Here is an 18,439-nt window from a genome sequence, read left to right as displayed (position 1 = left end):
GAGTTATGTGTCAGCTTAGGTGCTGTCCAGAGTGGGAAGCAGCAATAAAGCATTTTAATTTCCAAAAAGAGAATACATCTTAGACTTTTCAGAAAATGAATGGTTGAAATCCTGCTCATAGAAAAAACAATGAACAGCGAGACACATTCAGTGGGCACAACTGAGTCTGAACCTAAGTCAGCATTCAGTTTAATACTTAGTTCAACTTTGGACATACAGAACTTTCCTAAAACTTTTCTTATTCTTGAACAGTTCGGAAACTACAGTAATTTTCTCTGCAGTTGAGATTGGGAAAACTATCCCAAAGCCCCGCATTACTTTTCCCCTCATTTCTTCCTTCCTCAAAACCACTTGCTTAAGAGACAGCTGATGTTTATTTAGACAGTACTATTAATTGCCATGAAAAACTTGGTTATTTTCATCCAAGACTGTTACCCTCATGAATAGAGTACTCTTCCCAGACATGCTGGAGTCTAAAATAATAAAATAAAGATTATGACAGATGCAGTGATAAAAAGATCAGATAGTGTGAACTAAACACTTGAGAAAGACTACTCTGTACCATTTAAATGTATATAAACTCAAATATACTTACATTTAATTTCTCAAGAGGTTGTCCCAGTGAGTAAATTACATAAGACTGAAGATGATCAGTGTATTTCTGTTTGGCTTCTTTTTTCTCAGCCTCAAGGCAAGAAATTTTCAAGCGAGAAAGCGTTGCAAAAATATGATGGAAGTTCTCCATCATGACCACATCTCTGGGTGTTTTCTGGCTTTCATTAGCTACTTTCTCAACTGAAAGAAAAAGGAAGCAAAATACTTAAAATACCAAAAGGACAACCAAATTCAGAAAAAACATAACCAATAACCATAATACTGCCAGAAAAGGAATTTTAGATTTTATGTAAATGATAACCATTTGTATGAGTGATGGTCATAATTGCCACTAAATAAATCAATATGTGAGTGAGTCTTCAAAAGAAGTAACAGATATGTACGGGCTCTAAGACCATGAAATTTATATGCCAAAAAAGTCACTTCTAAAAAGAGACAAAATAGGGACTGCATATGGTCATTTACATAAGTGAGAAACAACATCCCACATTATGTGGGGGCTTGCAAGCATGCTTTCATTATCTCTAATAAATTTCACATGACAGAACTACTTCAGAAAAGTCTATTTCTTAAACTATTTAAGAAAAATCAAAGAAAATTGTTTCCCCCTCTTTGCTAGAACAAAAATCTTCAATAAGGTCGCGGTGTTTCTTAAAACATAATTTTCAGTTTCTCAATTTTTGCTTATTAGTTTTATGGTCAAAGTTACTGCCAATCCCCAAATTCATTAATAAAAATGAATAATCCAGCACATAGTTCTTTTACTTTCACACCCCAGCCACCTCCCCACCTCCCCTCCCAAAAAAAACCCAGGGTAGGCAAAAGAAATTCTCCCTATCACTCCCATATTGCACCTAAAAGCAGGCTGAAAGAGGATGGCTTCAACTAAGAGCGCAATTAAGTCTTTACGCCCCTTCATCCATTAATCATTTTGCTGAGACTATCAGGATGCCCACCAAGAAAGTGATCCTGGGCACTAGTGTTATCTACAAAGATCACAAATTCATTTCAGTCAGAACACTGAACTGCCAACGAGGAAAAGTCTGCTACTGCCAATTTTGGTCTTCCCATATAATTTTCTACACCACTCTCCCCTGCAAAGTCTACCTGAAGGACTACATCTTTTTGACCTGTTTCAAACAGTACTTTTAAATTAAATATCCTACTGCATTAAACATACTGCTTGCACTGATTTTGTACATGGTTTTAACTGTTTCATCTTCATTCTTTACTTCCATCCCTTATATCATATTTCTTTGTTCTTTAAGTTTGCTCTATAATTTTCTGAAACAGATTCTGTTTCTTCTTTGGTGTTTGACTGGCATAATTTTGAACCCGTTTTAAAACACACTTTTCAAAATTCTTCCTACACTAGTCATTTATCATTGTATAGTCGTGCCTGTCTATTGGTGTTTGCTCAGTTTTATCACTTGAACAGTAAATTCTTAAGGACAGAAAAGTTGGGTGCAATCAAATAAAAAACACTTTCAAAATTTACTTCCCATCAGCTGGGACGCTCCTGCTGACTACTTATGGACTCTAGTCTACTATACTATGAAGTAACGTCTCTTCGCAATTTCCTAAGATGTTCAGAACCACTATGCAATAATTTCCTCAGACTAGCTTTATAGCCTCTACTGTTTTCTCTTGCCCAATCTTCCCCTAAAAAAAAGAGGTAAGTCTCAGTGGTTGGCAATTACTGTACATGGAGTTGTTTGAAAGTTTGCAGGTAAATCAGCACAGAGAGGTCCATCCATCTGTGCCCCCTCCATTTAAAGAGGGAAGGACAATTTTTCCAGAGTTCACTGCCTCAGCCCCCTCCCTTTTGTGTTTTGGGTTTTTTTTAATGTTAAATAAAACCAGTAGAACAAGGCTTTTGCTGCTATTTTCCCACACTACAGCTGGCAAAATAGGGAGGACTGGAGAGATACTCTGCTGCATCAGATTAGGACACAAAGGACCTAATCTGCCAAGAAAGGGTCAAATTCATAGCCAGAACTCAAGTGATTTATCTTAGACAGGGCTGTGAGAAGATGAACGGTATTAGGGCCAAATGCCAGGGATCTCATCCAGATTCATCTCGTTTAAGCTACACTGGGGAAGAAAAGACAGGAAACTACTTCAGATCAAGTGTGTCGTGTTGCTGCCATCTCATCTCTCCCTCCAGAGTCTTAACCACTTCCCTCTGTCATAAATGAAAGTTACCTTACAGGTAAGTACAAAGGGAAGTATCTTCAGTTTGCTCTTAAAATGTATATTACAAAAGGTTTACAGTTGCTCTCCTACCTATAACAGACATAACCAAAATTTCAGCACAATATCGGTGACGTGGCTTGCAACAGAGTCTCTTAAAAAAATTTAAAAAGAAATTATCTATTAATTGGAGCAAAATTATATATAAATAGGAGGAAACAATCAATTTTGTAACTATGACCACCTCAGAAGACCTACCACTGACAAAAACAGCTCTAATAAGTTTTATGTAGGCTTTATCTAGATCTCCTCGTCGTTCTGCATTTTTGAAAATTGATTCAGCGAGGGCTGCAAACTCTTCAAATTCAGCAACAAATGGAAGGATCCCAACTTTACTCTTCTTTGAGATTTTTACTTCATCCATCTGCTTCATTTGATTACTCTTAAATTTAAAACAAGAACAGATATTAGCCTCTGACTCCAGACCATGTAACAACTAGTAAAAGAAAAAAAAAATGTACACATACCAAAAACCTGACATTTAGTCAAACAGGGAAATAATTTTATCTTTCAATTAGTATACCTACTTAGTCTTCTGCCCTTTTTATCCTCAAAAATTTGTTAAGAAATAAAATAATTGGAAAGAAAAAAGGAAGATGGGTAATTAAAGTCTTCCAGCTTTTATTCTCTTTTGTTTGCATAATAAGTATTAAGAAAAAAACCCAAAACCCAAACTTATCCACCAGAAGCAATTAACGGGTTTCATTCTATAATCTAACAAGGAACTTCCATTTTCTGATTCAGCCAACCTAAGAATTCCTTTTGCTAAAGGAAGTTTCTTTAATCTTCTACTGAAATTTTATTTGAGTATAATAAAAAAAATCAGCTTCAAAATATTTTAAGTATTAAAATGATCAAGAACAGACAGTCTTATTATGTTGGCCTAGAGTCAAATTACATTTATGACAATAAAAAGTTATACCAGCGAGTATGTTTTCACTAAACTTGCCATATTTTGTATAATGGTCATATTGTATTAGCAAAAGGAAGTTTCTGACATTAGAAGCTGCCTTTGCTACTGCCAAAAGATTTGCCATTTTATCTGAACCAATTTTTTTTTTAGATATGAGATAGAAATAACTGAACACATGGAAGAGATGTCTATTTGGCATGTTATGCTCAAAGGGGAAAAGCAAAACCTGCATAGTCCATGAGATTTTGTTTTGGTAAGTAAAAAAGGCAGAGCACTATAGTTTACATGACTGACTTCAGCAATCTCAGTAGGAGTACAAGTTTAAATAACTAAAAATGTCAACTATCTCACAGCAGTGAATGAGCAGTCATATTTCTTACAAATAGCTAAGTATTGCAGAAAACTGGAATGGAGAGGAAAAAGAAACACAACCACCAATTAGTTTATCTTTTTTAAAGGTCTGGCGAGTAGAAGAGAAATAACGTTACTCATTTTTATTTCAAATAAAAAGCAAAAATTTAACTAGAAAGAAATGCAAAATTAAACTGGGTAGGAGTGGGCTTCCTATCTTATACTTAGCTTAATTAGAATAACTAAAGAACTTACAATGCATTTATCAAAGTTCCTTTTGACAGTCACCAAAACATTTCCAAGTGTTGTGCTGAGAAAGGAAGCTGGGTCCACATTTTGTGCTGTCCATACATGATGACTCATCTTTACTAACATATAAAGGGAATTAAAGCTATCAATCTTGTCCCCCAGCGCTATAAGATTATTCAGCTCAGGTTCAATACACCGAAATATTTTTGTCATCATTTGTCGGATCATGTCCTTCCTATTAAAAATGCATAAGAGAAAAATATTACTCTCGGCAGTTTACTAAGATATTTGACGTGTTCTTTGATGAGATTCTTAGGATAAATTTATTTGATATAATAGTCTCATTTGCATTCAACAAGTCTCATAATTTTCAGAATGCTGCTAAGGAAAGAAATGCCAATGACATACAGTAAAAATCAATAGTCCCAGGTGTAAAATATTCCAAAAAATATTTTCTGCGTGGAAGCTGCCACACACTCAAATTCAGAACTTTGCTAAGCATATTTTCCAAAGCGTATTTTACATATTACAGTGCCTAGTTTCACTTTGCAAACTATTAAAGAATTCGACATCTTTTTTTATACTGCTATAGACAGAAACATCCATCCTATAGACAAAAAATTTCATATTTACTGACACAGCGTCTAGGTACAAATCAAGATCTCACTATTAATTTTCACTAAAACACAACAAGTTCTGATTACAGACAAAAAATTTATATGCCAAATAAATCCACATATAGGCTTAAGAATCAATAGTAAACAACAGCAGCACATACTCAGATGATATTGTTTGTGGAACACCAGAAGTGTACGAACGAGATAAAGTTCCTCCATCCATTTCCTCTGCTTCATTCTGTAAGAACAAGAAATGTGTAGATACAGGAAGCTGAAAGCTTGTCTCCAATTGTGTATTTAAGTGATAAGTATATCCGACAAAACCAACAGCTTGTTTTTTGGTTTGGGGTGGGTTTTTTTCTTTTTATTTTTCTAAAGTAGCAAATAAAATGGTTTGCAAGATTCTGGTATTTTTCTGGTCACGTTCCCCATAACACAACACTACCCACAATTACTCCCCACTGCCTTCCTAAACAGCATGATGAAGAGTTTATTGTGATCTTATGAGGAAAGAAAACCATTGCAAACGAAACACGTTAGTCCTTCTTTAATAGTTTTTGTATTGGTCAGCTAAAAATAAGGATTCTGCCAGCTAATGGAGTAAAACAAATCGCTGATCACCTGGATCACATAACTGCCAGATAAATTCAGAAGTTATCTTTGAATCAAGTCTCTTACAAGGCCCGTTCAGTATTTTTTACTTCAGTGACAGAATGAAGAGTCATACCGTTGTCGTTCCCGAGATGCTTTGATGTTGCTGAAGTTTGAAAAATTTACTAATGAAGTCCTGTTCTGCCAGACACAGAGGTTCCAGTTCACTTAATACTTGCTCGAAAATCTAAAGAAACACAAATATTTTATCAACACACAGAATACTGTGAACAGTTAGTAATACTAATTTTAATTCTTTGTTGCATAGGATTTTATATTTCCTATCTTCAGTAAGCTCTAGAAGGGTTATTTCTACTAAACAGAAATGGAAACAACTTGTCCTTGTATCTTTAAAAGTGATACCTGCATCTTCAACATAGTCCCTTCTCATCCATGGGAGGAAAAGAACAATCTATGTTTTCCACAACTAGAAGTTTTCTAGTCACAGCCTGAGGAAGGACTTCTGTGCTATAATGAAAACACTAACGTTTTAATAGTAAGTCATCGGTTCTGCCACCCTCTTCCCTGCCTGGGTTGCTGAGAGGAAGAAGACAAAATTAAAAGCCTCAGGGAAGAAAAACATGTAAACTGTATGTAGAAGATAACTGCTCCATAGAAAACATTTCTACATAACTGTTACAGAAACCAACAACAGGTTTTCTACAGAAATAGAAGTATTCATCATGAGTTTTAGATTTAATCTAAAATGAAACAGTATTTTGGTAACAATTCATTAAAATATTTTCATACGAACTACTGAAATTGTAAGTCAGGTGTTAGACATACTTCTAATCTCTTCATCTTTACACAACACAGAATATTCTCCACAAGTATTTAAGGATTAAGACATGCAATAATTTACATAAATGAAACCAATTCAGCTACAAAGTAAATCCACACTACTGAAAATTCCCCTAGGAAAAAAAAATATTGAAAAAAACCTACTAGGGCAGCTCAATAGCTTACAACTCCGTATAGATTAGTCACACTCACATGTCCCCACTGGGTGCAAGATAACTCAGAAGAAGTTGAAAAAATTAGCACAATACTTGTATTTGTATGAAATTGTTTTATAAAGCTATCATGTCAATTCTAGACAAGTTGCTGAAGCAGGTATGTAATAACTGTTTCAGGCATATAATATTTCCTCCCAGAAAATTATTGAGCAAGGATTTGAAGAAGTCAGAAGAAAAATACTAATTTCCATCAAATAATTCAATAGATAACAAGAAAATTATTTTTATCTCTGACTGTGAAAACAGCTCCTTTTCCCTCCATGGTACAGAGAAGTTAATTCCACAACAAGTGAGGAGTACTGTCACTTTTAAAGGTTCAAGAAAAAAAAAAAAACAAAACCGAACATGCTGAGGACAGCAAGTTTTTAAACAGATGCTGCGGACGTGCCAGTAATAACTTAGTGCCTGGTTAAAGCTGAAAACTGATGATAACAGTATAAATAAACAGTATAAATAAAATTTTAGGGCCATGCACAAGTTCTGGCTAAAAGAAGATTACACTTTATCTTTCACTTTTGCTTACATACTAGCAAAATGCGACAGAACACACGAACATTTGTATTGAGAAAAAAAAAATCAGTTTAAGAATCCATCAGTTCAATTCCTATTTATTAAAAAATGCATACTTGGCTTGAACTTAATAGACAATTTTTATGCCTGATATTCTTTACAGATCACAGTAAGCATATAAAAGAATTAAATGGAATCTTATAATCAGAGAAAAAATAGTCTGATCTACATATTCCTTAGCAACTGTCTTTATTAGATGTGTGGTGCATAGAGAATTTGAAATTGGCGTGTTTTGAGGTTTAAACAGTACAGATTTTTAAACTATACAAGAAGGGTAAGCAAGACACTTCTAATACAAAACTAAGCAGGAATCCTATGCAAAATTTGGCTTTACCTTATCAAATTTTGTTCTATCAGCCACATCAAGGTCAGAGGCAGACATGTTTCCCATATCCAACAGTGAGGATGACTGAGACCTGCGGTTTCCGGAACTCTGAACAGAGAGTTTATTTAAGCTAGAAGTAGACCCAGTCAGTTTTCCAGAACTTCCATGAAGACCTGTGAAATAAAGACACTATGAAGGAGGGAGGCAAAGGCGGAATAAAATAGTCAAGAACAATGGGTTCTTTACAGAATGTATAAGATCAAGAGCTGCTAGTAGTCCTACATTAAAACCAAACAACTCAATTTTTGTCTAAGGTGCAAATGCTTTGGCTGTAAACACATTCTTTTCTCGTTACAAGGTAACTGAAATACTTCAAGTTTCAAAGTACAATGTAGCTATATAAGCCCCAATTGTAAAGTATGGAAAAAGGTATAAAAAGAACAAAACTGTGAAATACAGGAATATCTATAGGGATAGATATTCTCCTTGAAAGCTTGGAAACAAAGACCAGTTATGATCTTTATGAACGTACTTTGGGCAAAGGCTGCCACAAGCAGAAGAATTAATCCACGAGAGGAGAAAAATTTGAAAAGTTTTATATACACAGACATGTTTTCATCTTGAACTTGACCTTTCTGCTGTTAACATCCTTTTGTCTACACAGTCTGCTCCAGCTATTTTGCTGGATCTACAATCCCATAGTAACTCTACTGCTAATGCTCCCTCCTCCTTTTGGTCATAATTAGCATTCAGACATTTCTTCCTGATATTGTGGGGGCTTCTCCTAGGTGAGGAGCATATCTTTTTTTTTTTTTTTTCCTCCAAATTTTCAGAAATGTTGGAACAGGATGTAGAAAGCTAGTAACAAAAAAGACCAGGAAATCATCAATATTTGACCCCCTGGTAAACTTCTCACATCTCAACCACGAAGAAACTTAAAAGCAATCCTGCAAGTTTCATTTAACTGCTATGTTGGTATCTAATCTCAGGACACAAACAAGACAAAGCCTGTGGATCTAATAAAAGTTGTTACCTCAACCTACTGGAAGAGTTGAAAAAACTATGACAAGCTCTCAGGCACAAACATATTTTTTAGATAACTAGTAGCATGGGACAACCAAAAGATGTCGCCTTTACCTGTAAACCTTCTCAACTTCTCTGTTGGGCTCTCTTAGCTGTGCTTCATTTTTGCCTTGCAAAACCAATGATTCTGCTAATGCTTATTTCATTCTGAACGGAGTGCTTCAGTGTTAGGTAGATTTTCCATGATGCAGCACTACATCTTTACATTGACACACATGCATTGACAATACCAACTAATGCAACTAGTTATACTCACTCTCAGTTTCCTGTTTGACAGCACTTTCTTTTCGAGGCAGTGTAGCTGGGATGGATTAGGTTGCAAGCATCAAAGACAAAGACAAGTTAAAATGCAGTTTGCACAAACCATGCACAAGATGCAAGTTAAGCTCTAACTGGAAAGAAACATGCAGAGAACTATAAGCAGCAAGTAACTACACTGCAAACACATTTAGTTGGAGAGGTACTATTCTGGAAATTCCGTATTTAAGCTACATGGAAAACAAAGTAAGTTTCTAGGCATTAAACTTTGCTTCTTCTTATACAGCATGTTTAAAGAACATTTTTGGTAACGTGTATGTAAGTTCTCGCAAATTGAGAAGTCCATTAAATTAGGGTTTTATTTGTCAGAGTTGCAAAAGACTCAGTTTCCAAGATCAATCATCACATCGATAATAGACATGAATAAATTAAAATGTATTTATGTAATTTTGTACTGAGTCAGAGAGATTGTCCACCTCTTCAATTTAAAAAACACACACCAATACTGCAAAATCATTCATATCTGGTAAGACTGGCTAACCTTTTCTGCTCTTTGCAAATCCGGATGTTTACATAGAGAATACATCTTTTGTATTCATGCTGCACCAAAAATTGATGACTGCAAATTCAGAGAGGATGAAAACAAGAAATATATACTAAAAAAAATAAATTACAAGGTGTTTTTTTCTTTTATTTTTCCTGTTTTTGGCAAAATAAATCAGTTTCCTCAAGTGGACTTCAATATGAAATTTAGACTAAATAAGCATCTGTAGTAAACGGAGAATCCCTAACCAGTAAAAGGCATTTGCATACATACACTAAAAGCAGTATGTGGTATTAAGAAGATCTTGATGAGGATGAATGCTACAAGCCCCCCAAAATGGAGCAGGCAAGCAGAATCTACTGTAATAGAATGAGTAAATACTTCTAAATGCCACAAACATGTCTTAAATACCAGATGTTCTCAAGTAGGCAACACTACTGACAATTATAATGTCAAACTCATTTAATTCCAGCCCTGGTTTTAGATCTTGGGGGTTTTGGCAGTTTTTAAGTAAAAAGGTTTGGGCCTGATATATTTGGCATATGCATCTGTCATGCATTGGTCCCACTTCTTCATCATCCTCAATTTCCAAATGCACGGGACTGTATTACAGAACGTGAAGAACTACAGGCAAAGATCAGGCCTTGGACAATCAGGGGAGCCATAGTGGCTTTTGAGAAGTCACATCATATAAACATATGACAGCAGTAGCAATCTCTCCCACATTGATTTTATGGTATTTAAGTATCAAAGTCTTGGCTTAATAGAAAAAAAAAATAAAATAAAAAAAAAAAGAGACTACTTAAGACGTGTGAATGCTTACAACCCAGATTTTTTTTCCATAAAAATGCAGACAAAGAACCTTGCGCTAGCACAGAATGCCAAAACTCTCCCAGCATCCCCTCTGCGTTTGAGGCATTCAAATAGCAGTGCTATTCCCAAAGCACAAAAAAAGGCAAGAACACACACCAACACAGCTTGGAAACAGGTCATCTTTAGTGTCCGAGTACAACTGGAGCATTATGCGCCTACACTATTCCTTAAATAAGTTTACTATTAAGAAGTGATGTATTTGGAATTAATGTGCAACTAGTAATACTACAACCACTACCTTCAACATAGAAGCCTTTGAAATTACACACTGTTATAAGCTGTTAAAAAATAAACACATAACTTGGTATTTAAATAATGACATGAAATCATATTTATATCAGGAACAGCTTTTTAAACATAAGTATTTTGCATTCCTTCTTTAGAAGATTAGTGGTGAGGACTGAAGATTTTTTGACGTAATTCACTGTCAAATTTGCTTGTAGCCTCAAATATGTGGCCACTGATAACTATTACTTAATGGCTTAATTACCATTCATAACATTAATAATTCTAGGAGAGTCCCCACTGGATTCAGCTTCCAGTTGTGGCTTTGTGACTGGTTCCTACAAATTTTCAGAGGACTGGGCAGTTGGGTTAAGTTTTGCGTATCAGTCAGTCACCAGCAAGACTCAGACATAAACATACTCTTTGTATGATTGTGCAAATGTAGTATTACAACAGAAATCAAACCAAGAGAATTGGTAAAAAAAAGCCCCTTTGCTACTCTCCTCCTTGACTGTTCTGTGTGAAGTTCAAACATGCGTGATGTTTGCACAAGTACACAACAGAAGCGTTCTCAAGGTGCAGCTCTTATGCTGGTGAATTGAAGGAGCTCTTTCTCCAAAATGCGTCATCGCTCCATAACATTTGCTGAAGTTAGGAAATTGCTGCAAAACCTGTCTCCTCACAAATGCAAATCACAAAAGAAGTGCCAGGATAAAGTGCTTAGAATGTTTTAGAAATCAATTTATATTAGGACAAAGTGTTTTGTTCTTGCAATAAGACAGCTTTTCAAGATTTATGAATTCAACTGCTCCGACAACGACACATTATGGCACCACCTGCTCTCCATGTCCAACAGCTTGCCGACATTTATCTTTCCAGCTCCCCCCTCCCTCAGTCAAGGCTCACCACTCTCCTGCTCTGTTCCTTTCATTACTTTTTTCTGTTTTCTACCATCAAAATTCAAAGCCTAAGTTCAGGACCCAAAATAGGCCTGACAGAATTTACTAAAGCTGCACATCATTTCTGAATTTAGAATTCGGAAACTGGCGAACTGTGGCAAATATAAATATTTTGAACAAATTTTGAAATAGCGCACTTTAAAATACAGAATAGCCAATATATAAATACACCTGTATCACTGTTGCTTTCTAAGTATTCAGATTATTTTTTAAAAGCTTCATTTCCATACTTATGCTAGACTATTTAATCCTAGCAGGAATACATATTATCTTAAATGAAAAGACCTACAAGTTAACAAAGTACGACTTCTAGTTTCAGACTACGTAGGTAAATCCCACTGAAAACACAATGAAATACACAAGTTTCCTTAGGCAGAATTAGCATTAGCATTAAAACTAGCTTCCTCAAAATTCACCCAAAAGCAGAAGTAATAGCAGAATGAACACACACACATGTTGCCCGAGCTTTCTTTAATTACCAGAGTTGATTTTTCAAATTTGTTCCAGTAATAAAGTGGGATAGTTCGGGTAATAAAAAAAATATGGTTGGTAGTTCATTAAAAACTGAGTGTAGATTTGAAAATCTGAAAAATACCTTATTTTATCCTTCTAGCCTGACCAATTTCACAAGATTTCAGTTGTGCTACTTTTGGCCTTATGGAAGTTAGAAAGTTTACCAACTGTATTTTTCATCCAACTTCTTCCACCTTGCCAAAAGGAAACAATTTTACACCGTTATAAAACTGGCCCTAGGTGTCGGAATGAGTATTTTATAAGCAAATAATAAGATTCAAAGCAAGATGTGTGCCTCCTGGAAGCTTACCAAACTTTTTTCCTTCTCTGGTTGTGCCTGTCATCTTGATCTTGGCAACTTCAAAGAAATCTTTTATTTCCCTTTCATATAGTCGTGATAAATAATCCATATAATTCTTAAAAGAAAAATGTAAAGTTAGTTAACAGGTATACATATTGACTTTGTTCTATTACAGTTAAATAGATCTTAAAAACCAGAAGTATATAAATTCTACTAAATAGCAAACTGTTTTGGCCTATATTTGTGTGTATATATACTTATGTAGCATGCACGAAAATATATTCATGATACTTAAGCAGGTTATGTTCATTTTCCTAGTGAGTTCATTGAGCATCAATCAGAAACTGCTACTTCTCCTCCATAAGGAAAGATATGCAATGTGGTACATATAAACTGGATTGCCAGTGGTAGAGCAGCATGGAACGCAATTCAAGGGTAGAATGGAAAGAATTCAGCACCATTCTCTGTAGCCTCTTTTACTAGACTCTGACTATGCCCCCCAAAAAAGCAAACAGGATGCCACTCCTACACATCTTCCTGAGTACGTGACCTCTTTTATTGCTATTCTTACAAGGAAAACAAAAGACCAAAGAACTTTGGGAGGCACATACTCTGTGTGCCTACTTACTACAAGATTCAGTCAATCAATTAAAAAAATTTGTTTGTCACACTGCCAAAAGCAAGCTGAAATTTTAAAAAGACAAGAGGCACAACAACTGAAAAAAGTCTGAAGGTTATCTGGTTTGTTTAGATTTTTAGTACACAGGTTATAATAACATTTTACTTTATTGGCAAAGATCACCCAAGAATTTTTTTTCTTATGTTCTTCAAAATTTTGTTACTTAGCACATATAATACGTAAGTGTATGCATCTCTTAACATTTTATTAGAAGATCATGAAGACATCAACCAGTCATTGACCATTTGCCTTACACTGAAGAAAAAAAATAAACCATTTCAAAGCCATTTCAAGAGCCTAATTTAAATCTTCCACAGTTGAGTTTTTAAGAATGTCAATGCTTTAATAAAAGACGACTTGTTCTGTAAGGACTAATTTTCCCTTGACTTCTATCTAAACACTTTCTATACTTATCTAGTAATTTTTTCACTCTGTGACAGTTTTAAACAAGGTAGTTAAAAGCTACATATATACAAAGCCAAAACGTTTCTATTTAATCTACTTTATTAGAGACCTCGTAAGTTTTTGATATTCCCAAATGAAATGAATGTCTGTTGAAATAAAGATGTCACATAGGCAACAAGCACATCAACATGAAAATAGCTTAATTATTTTCCTTACTAGACTGTAAAATGGGAAACTTGTTTTACACAAATATTAAGATTAGTATCTTATGATACTTCAGAACAGAGACATAGAATCTTAGAGGGGAAAAAAAAAAGGATATAACAAATACCAAAAAATGAAGTTTCCTATTCCAAAAAGGACCAAGAAATGAGGAGCAGTGAATTATATTTAATATAAAGAAATATTGAAAGGACATGCACATACACAAAGGCAATTCTTTTGACTCTCAAAAATAGTATATTATGTACATTCTCTAGCATCATTTGAGCACTTCACATACCTTTGTTAGCCCTTCATATTTTCCATAGTCTGTGTTCTTGAGCCACTCCATCAGCTTAGCATATCGAAGTAAGTCTCTGTGAAATGGATGGTGATTGGGTAATGTCAATTCAACAGAGTGCTGGGCAAGAGTAGAACTCTGATCGTGACCCTTTGACAAGAGAAAGTATTAAAGTAAATCTGGAAGCACTATACAGATGTACTAGAAGTTTCCTGAAAAACTTAAAATCAAGACAGTATCCCATTCAGAAAAACAGAAAAGCATCAAAATATCTTCCATAGAAACAAAGTCTAGAGACACAGATAATATGGACACTGAGATATTATAGTTGTGGCACGTAATACATCTTAGTAAGCCTGTTCACTGTAAGGCTCTTGCTGTTTACCACTTTGCCTTCATGGTGAGTCAATTTGGCACTTTTTGCACGCGAATACAAGGTACACCTGAGTGAAGACTTAATGACAATTGTCCAATTGTTTCTAAAAAATTCTAAGAGATTATTACATTACTTCTCTAAACAAAAAAAAAAATCCATAGCTGCTTCTTTTTAAAGACATTGTTCCCATATACCGTAAGATATTTCACGTCCCCAGTCAATGGGTGGCCTAGGTAATTCGGGAAGCAAGCAAGGTAACACCATAGTTCAGCCGCGGAGCACAACACAAAACCATTAGCCCTGGGTTAACAGAGGGGAGCGTGGGACTCAATTTCAAAATGGCTTTAATGCTTTCTGTAAAGTCTTTTTTCCCAGGCTTGCAATAAATACAGCAACAGAACTTGATCTTCAGTATAGTTTGTGCCATGGCAGCACAAAAGAATTGTCCTAATTGGTCTCTAATTCCTGTGGCATAACATGCAGGTGGTTTACGCAGGTCAGTCAATGTCAGTCCCCGACAGAGGAAGCATTCCTGGACAGTTCTGTCTTGGATATGACAAGTTGGCAGAATATAAGCTACAGAGCTTAAAAACAGCCTTTGCATGTCTTTACGTTGGAACAGAAGCCAGTTTGGATCACAGAGTCAAAAGTAAAGCAACTTTGGCTCACCCTTCTCTATTGTATTGGGTACTAATCAGTTTAAGTTTTTGATTAAAAAAAGCCTTAAAAGCTTCCACAATACATTCACAGATTTTTGTCTTAAAAAGAAAAAAAAAGATGATGAGAGTCGTGGTACTATTTGGAAAAGACTAACCTTTACTAAGTAGCGCAATGCAAACATGCCAGCTTCTGAATAAAGCTGGAATTCCTTTTTGTATCAATCTTGAACACCCACTTAAAGTCCTGTTCTCTTAGCTACACAAACTGAGACAAAAATGGACCCCAAGAAACTAGTGCTGGACAGGGACAGCTTCATTCATTTATTCTCACAGACAATGGGGAAAGGTCACGCTGTTAATCTCCCCTCTAAAAACAATCTTGTAGTCTGACTCCAACCAAAACCTAACTTTGTAAAGTGCAATTATTGCAACATATAATTTGGAATTGGAATCCAGCCAGCATCAGCCACACAGCTGCTGATGTGATTACTGAGGTCATACTCAATACCATAGGTACTTCTGGGCACGCATATAGCAAATATTTTCAATAGGTCTTTGATATACTTTTATATAAACTAGATATAGAAAACCACTTACAGTTCTCTCTCCCGTCCCCTGGTGTGCAACATTCCTACAGCTCTGATGTTCAAGTTCATTACAGTTTAAGATAATTTACCTGGTGACTTTCATAGCTTGCTTCAACTAAGTCAGTCCAAAGGCTAGTTCATATTACTACTAGGAAATACTCAGCTACCCAAATTTTTATTGCTTCTTTCATCTCACAATTTTATTAATGTCCCTTTATTACATACAACTTTTTATTTTTGCTTAGTAGTTGCATTCTTCAGAAAGCTAGATGACAAATTTCCTCCCAAGATAAATTTCTCTTTCCAAGCCAACTGTTCTACAGGACTAATCATTCTGGTTGTCCTAAATCATGTCCTGTTCAAGTCTGCTCCAAAACATTATAGAGCTTCTAGGTATACCTTCTTCATCTAATTAACAAGGCTTCCTCTCACTAAATATACATTTATACTAACTGTTACCAAACGATACTGCAAGTTTTTTTATTCAACTTATTTCATAGTTTCGAAGCTTCAAACTATTTAATATTTCAAAGGCAGAAAGCCCAGAGTTGCCTTTTAATTGAATGCTGAACCTCATTAAAGATTTATTTTGTTTTTCTTAAGTTATAGACACATAGTAAGGTTAATTGAATATTATTAGAACACAGTAAAGACAACTACATTAACTGTTAGTAAAAGTTACTGCAAACGGTTTTTAACACTGCAATGAATGGCAATCCAAAGTTGCACTTCTGTTTAAAACTTTTAAGATTTATTCTCATTTTTACGTAAAGGAGATGAAGCACCTTAATATCTTACAACAGTAGTTTGAATCACAGCATTGGGTTTGTTTGCTTTTAAAAAAAGAATAATTTCATACTTCTAAGATAATATATTTAGGTCAAAATGGCAATGCAACTTTGGTTTGCCATCTAATGAGTTCTGCATCAGAATGTCTTGCTTGTATTAGCAGTTGCCTAGACATCATCATATTTTCATTTACCCTTTTAAATTAAAAATCTTTGTCTGCCTTAAGTTTTTTTCTGAAGTGCTTTATTATTTTTTTTAAAGAAAGATTCTAAACAAATATTGCAGCTCTTCAGATGTTAAAAGGTAACAAAGTATTCCATTTACACTTTTTAAAAACATGGGACTGAGAAATTGCTATATTCTATTCATCAGACTAACAAAACAAGGTCATTTTAGTAAGATAACACAAAAATCTGTTATACCTCCAACACTTGAATCCGTACCTCAAAATGAAGTACAGGAACTTTTTTCTTTCTTTTGCAACAAGCAAAAAGGCTTTGCAGAGGCTCATCTCTTGCAGTTAATGAACTCTTTCTGCTTAACCTTACAGTGAAGTCGTATTTTTTATCTGCTGATTAATATCTCACAGCTAACAGCAGGTCAAAACTTTCCAGAGGGAAGTTTTTATGAAAGACAATAGTGAGGCCACTATTAGTACCAGAATTTAAAAAAAAAAAAAAAATAATTGCAAGTTGGTAACAGCAGTCTCAATAGCACTGTAAAATTTCTTAAGAAGTATTTCATCTAATACATGTAGTATTACTTAGTAATAATAATCTCTTACTATTTTTAAAAATAAAATCCTCAGAAGAGAACATCAGAAGAGACATTATGTTGAACAACAACTTTCATATGCAAGTCCAATATTTAAACTTAGTGAATGCATTTTCACAGGACTTACACAGCATAGCTTCTACTTGCTCATTTAGAGGCCAGGACACATAATCCATGCTCAGTTTTTCAAAATATTGAAACTAAAAGGAGAAACATGTCTTCTTAAGAACAGAAACTAAAGGCGAAAACTCTTATGTTGTAGAACTGTAATTCTTCTGCAAACTGAAGAAAATGTAGGAAGCACTTATCTTTGCCATAAAAAGCCAAGCTTGTACTCTCAAATGTAATTTTCTATACAATTACCCGGCATAAATCTACTCTATTTTCTGCACACAGTCTCACATAAAAACGAAAACTTCTAAAACGTTGATTGTATTAATATGTATAAAAACAGAAATTTATTTTGTTTGCAAATATTACAATTTCACATAATTGTAATTGTGTACAACTGCCCAGATATGGCAACTTCCTGGAAAATATTTTTCCTCCATACATCTCAATCTGTCTCTTAGCAATTTCTGGAGATCAGATCAGAGGAATGTTACCTCAAACAGATAAACAAAGCATGACAGGTGATAAAAAACCTGAAAGTGAGAGGGAGCATAATTGCTCTACAATTGCTAAGGATAAATTTCTTTTTGTAACGCCAAAGATGCAGCTGCTAGTTAGATAAGTCAAGCTGATAAAAATTAGTTAGAAAAGCTTGTATCAAACCCGATGTACTCACTGGAACTGAAACATAGTAGGACCTGTTATAGAGTTGAAGAAGTGTCTGAGTAAACTAATTGGAGATAAAAAAATACAGAAGTTAAAAAAACTGATGCTAAAAAAGACATCCAGCCTGTAGGAAACAAGTCTCAGGACAGTGATTTCTGAATATTTCAAGTTAAGACTCAAAAATCAAGGTTTAGACATTTTACTTCGTATGGTTTGTTTGGTTGTTGTTTTTTTTTAATGCCTCCTGAAGTTCAGACAGTAAGAACTCCAATGTTCTCAGCCTCTGACACCCTTTAAAAAAAAAGAAGTCAATGCTTTTTCTCCTCAATTAATCATGCTTTACAACTAAATAAATTCTTATATATCACACAATGTGTTTAATTCAGATAGCAAACCCACTAAAGAGAGGTGCTTTTTTATAATGTAAGAGACTTCTGTAAGCAACTATAGTTTGGTACACTTAGCAATATCTCTGCCGGAAGTGTCTCTAGCAGCCCATTCATTTACCGATTACACAGAAAACGTCCAATTTTAGGTGGATTGTTTTTCTTCTTAGGAAAAGTTCGTGACCAAAA

At 34.8% G+C, this 18,439-nt stretch overlaps 1 protein-coding gene across 2 annotated transcripts in view; it reads right to left on the bottom strand.

The window, feature by feature from the left end:
- Positions 1-18,439, bottom strand: part of EXOC1 (exocyst complex component 1) — a 27,656-nt gene that overhangs the window by 2,221 nt on the left and 6,996 nt on the right. The window contains exons 8-16 of one of the 2 annotated variants that reach the window (XM_009884985.1): positions 13,903-14,056; positions 12,326-12,431; positions 8,900-8,944; positions 7,570-7,733; positions 5,726-5,836; positions 5,160-5,236; positions 4,388-4,616; positions 3,067-3,250; positions 596-795 (exon numbers count right to left, since the gene is read on the bottom strand). In XM_009884985.1, the coding sequence (XP_009883287.1) occupies positions 596-795; positions 3,067-3,250; positions 4,388-4,616; positions 5,160-5,236; positions 5,726-5,836; positions 7,570-7,733; positions 8,900-8,944; positions 12,326-12,431; positions 13,903-14,056 (1,270 nt within the window). The remainder of the gene's footprint in view (positions 1-595; positions 796-3,066; positions 3,251-4,387; positions 4,617-5,159; positions 5,237-5,725; positions 5,837-7,569; positions 7,734-8,899; positions 8,945-12,325; positions 12,432-13,902; positions 14,057-18,439) is intronic. The other variant, XM_009884986.1, reaches the window with a different exon arrangement.

The sequence above is a fragment of the Charadrius vociferus genome, unplaced genomic scaffold (genome assembly GCF_000708025.1).
Source record: "Charadrius vociferus isolate BGI_N301 unplaced genomic scaffold, ASM70802v2 scaffold134, whole genome shotgun sequence".
NCBI classification, from domain to species: Eukaryota; Metazoa; Chordata; class Aves; order Charadriiformes; family Charadriidae; genus Charadrius; species Charadrius vociferus.
This window is presented reverse-complemented; position numbering and strand designations above follow the sequence as displayed.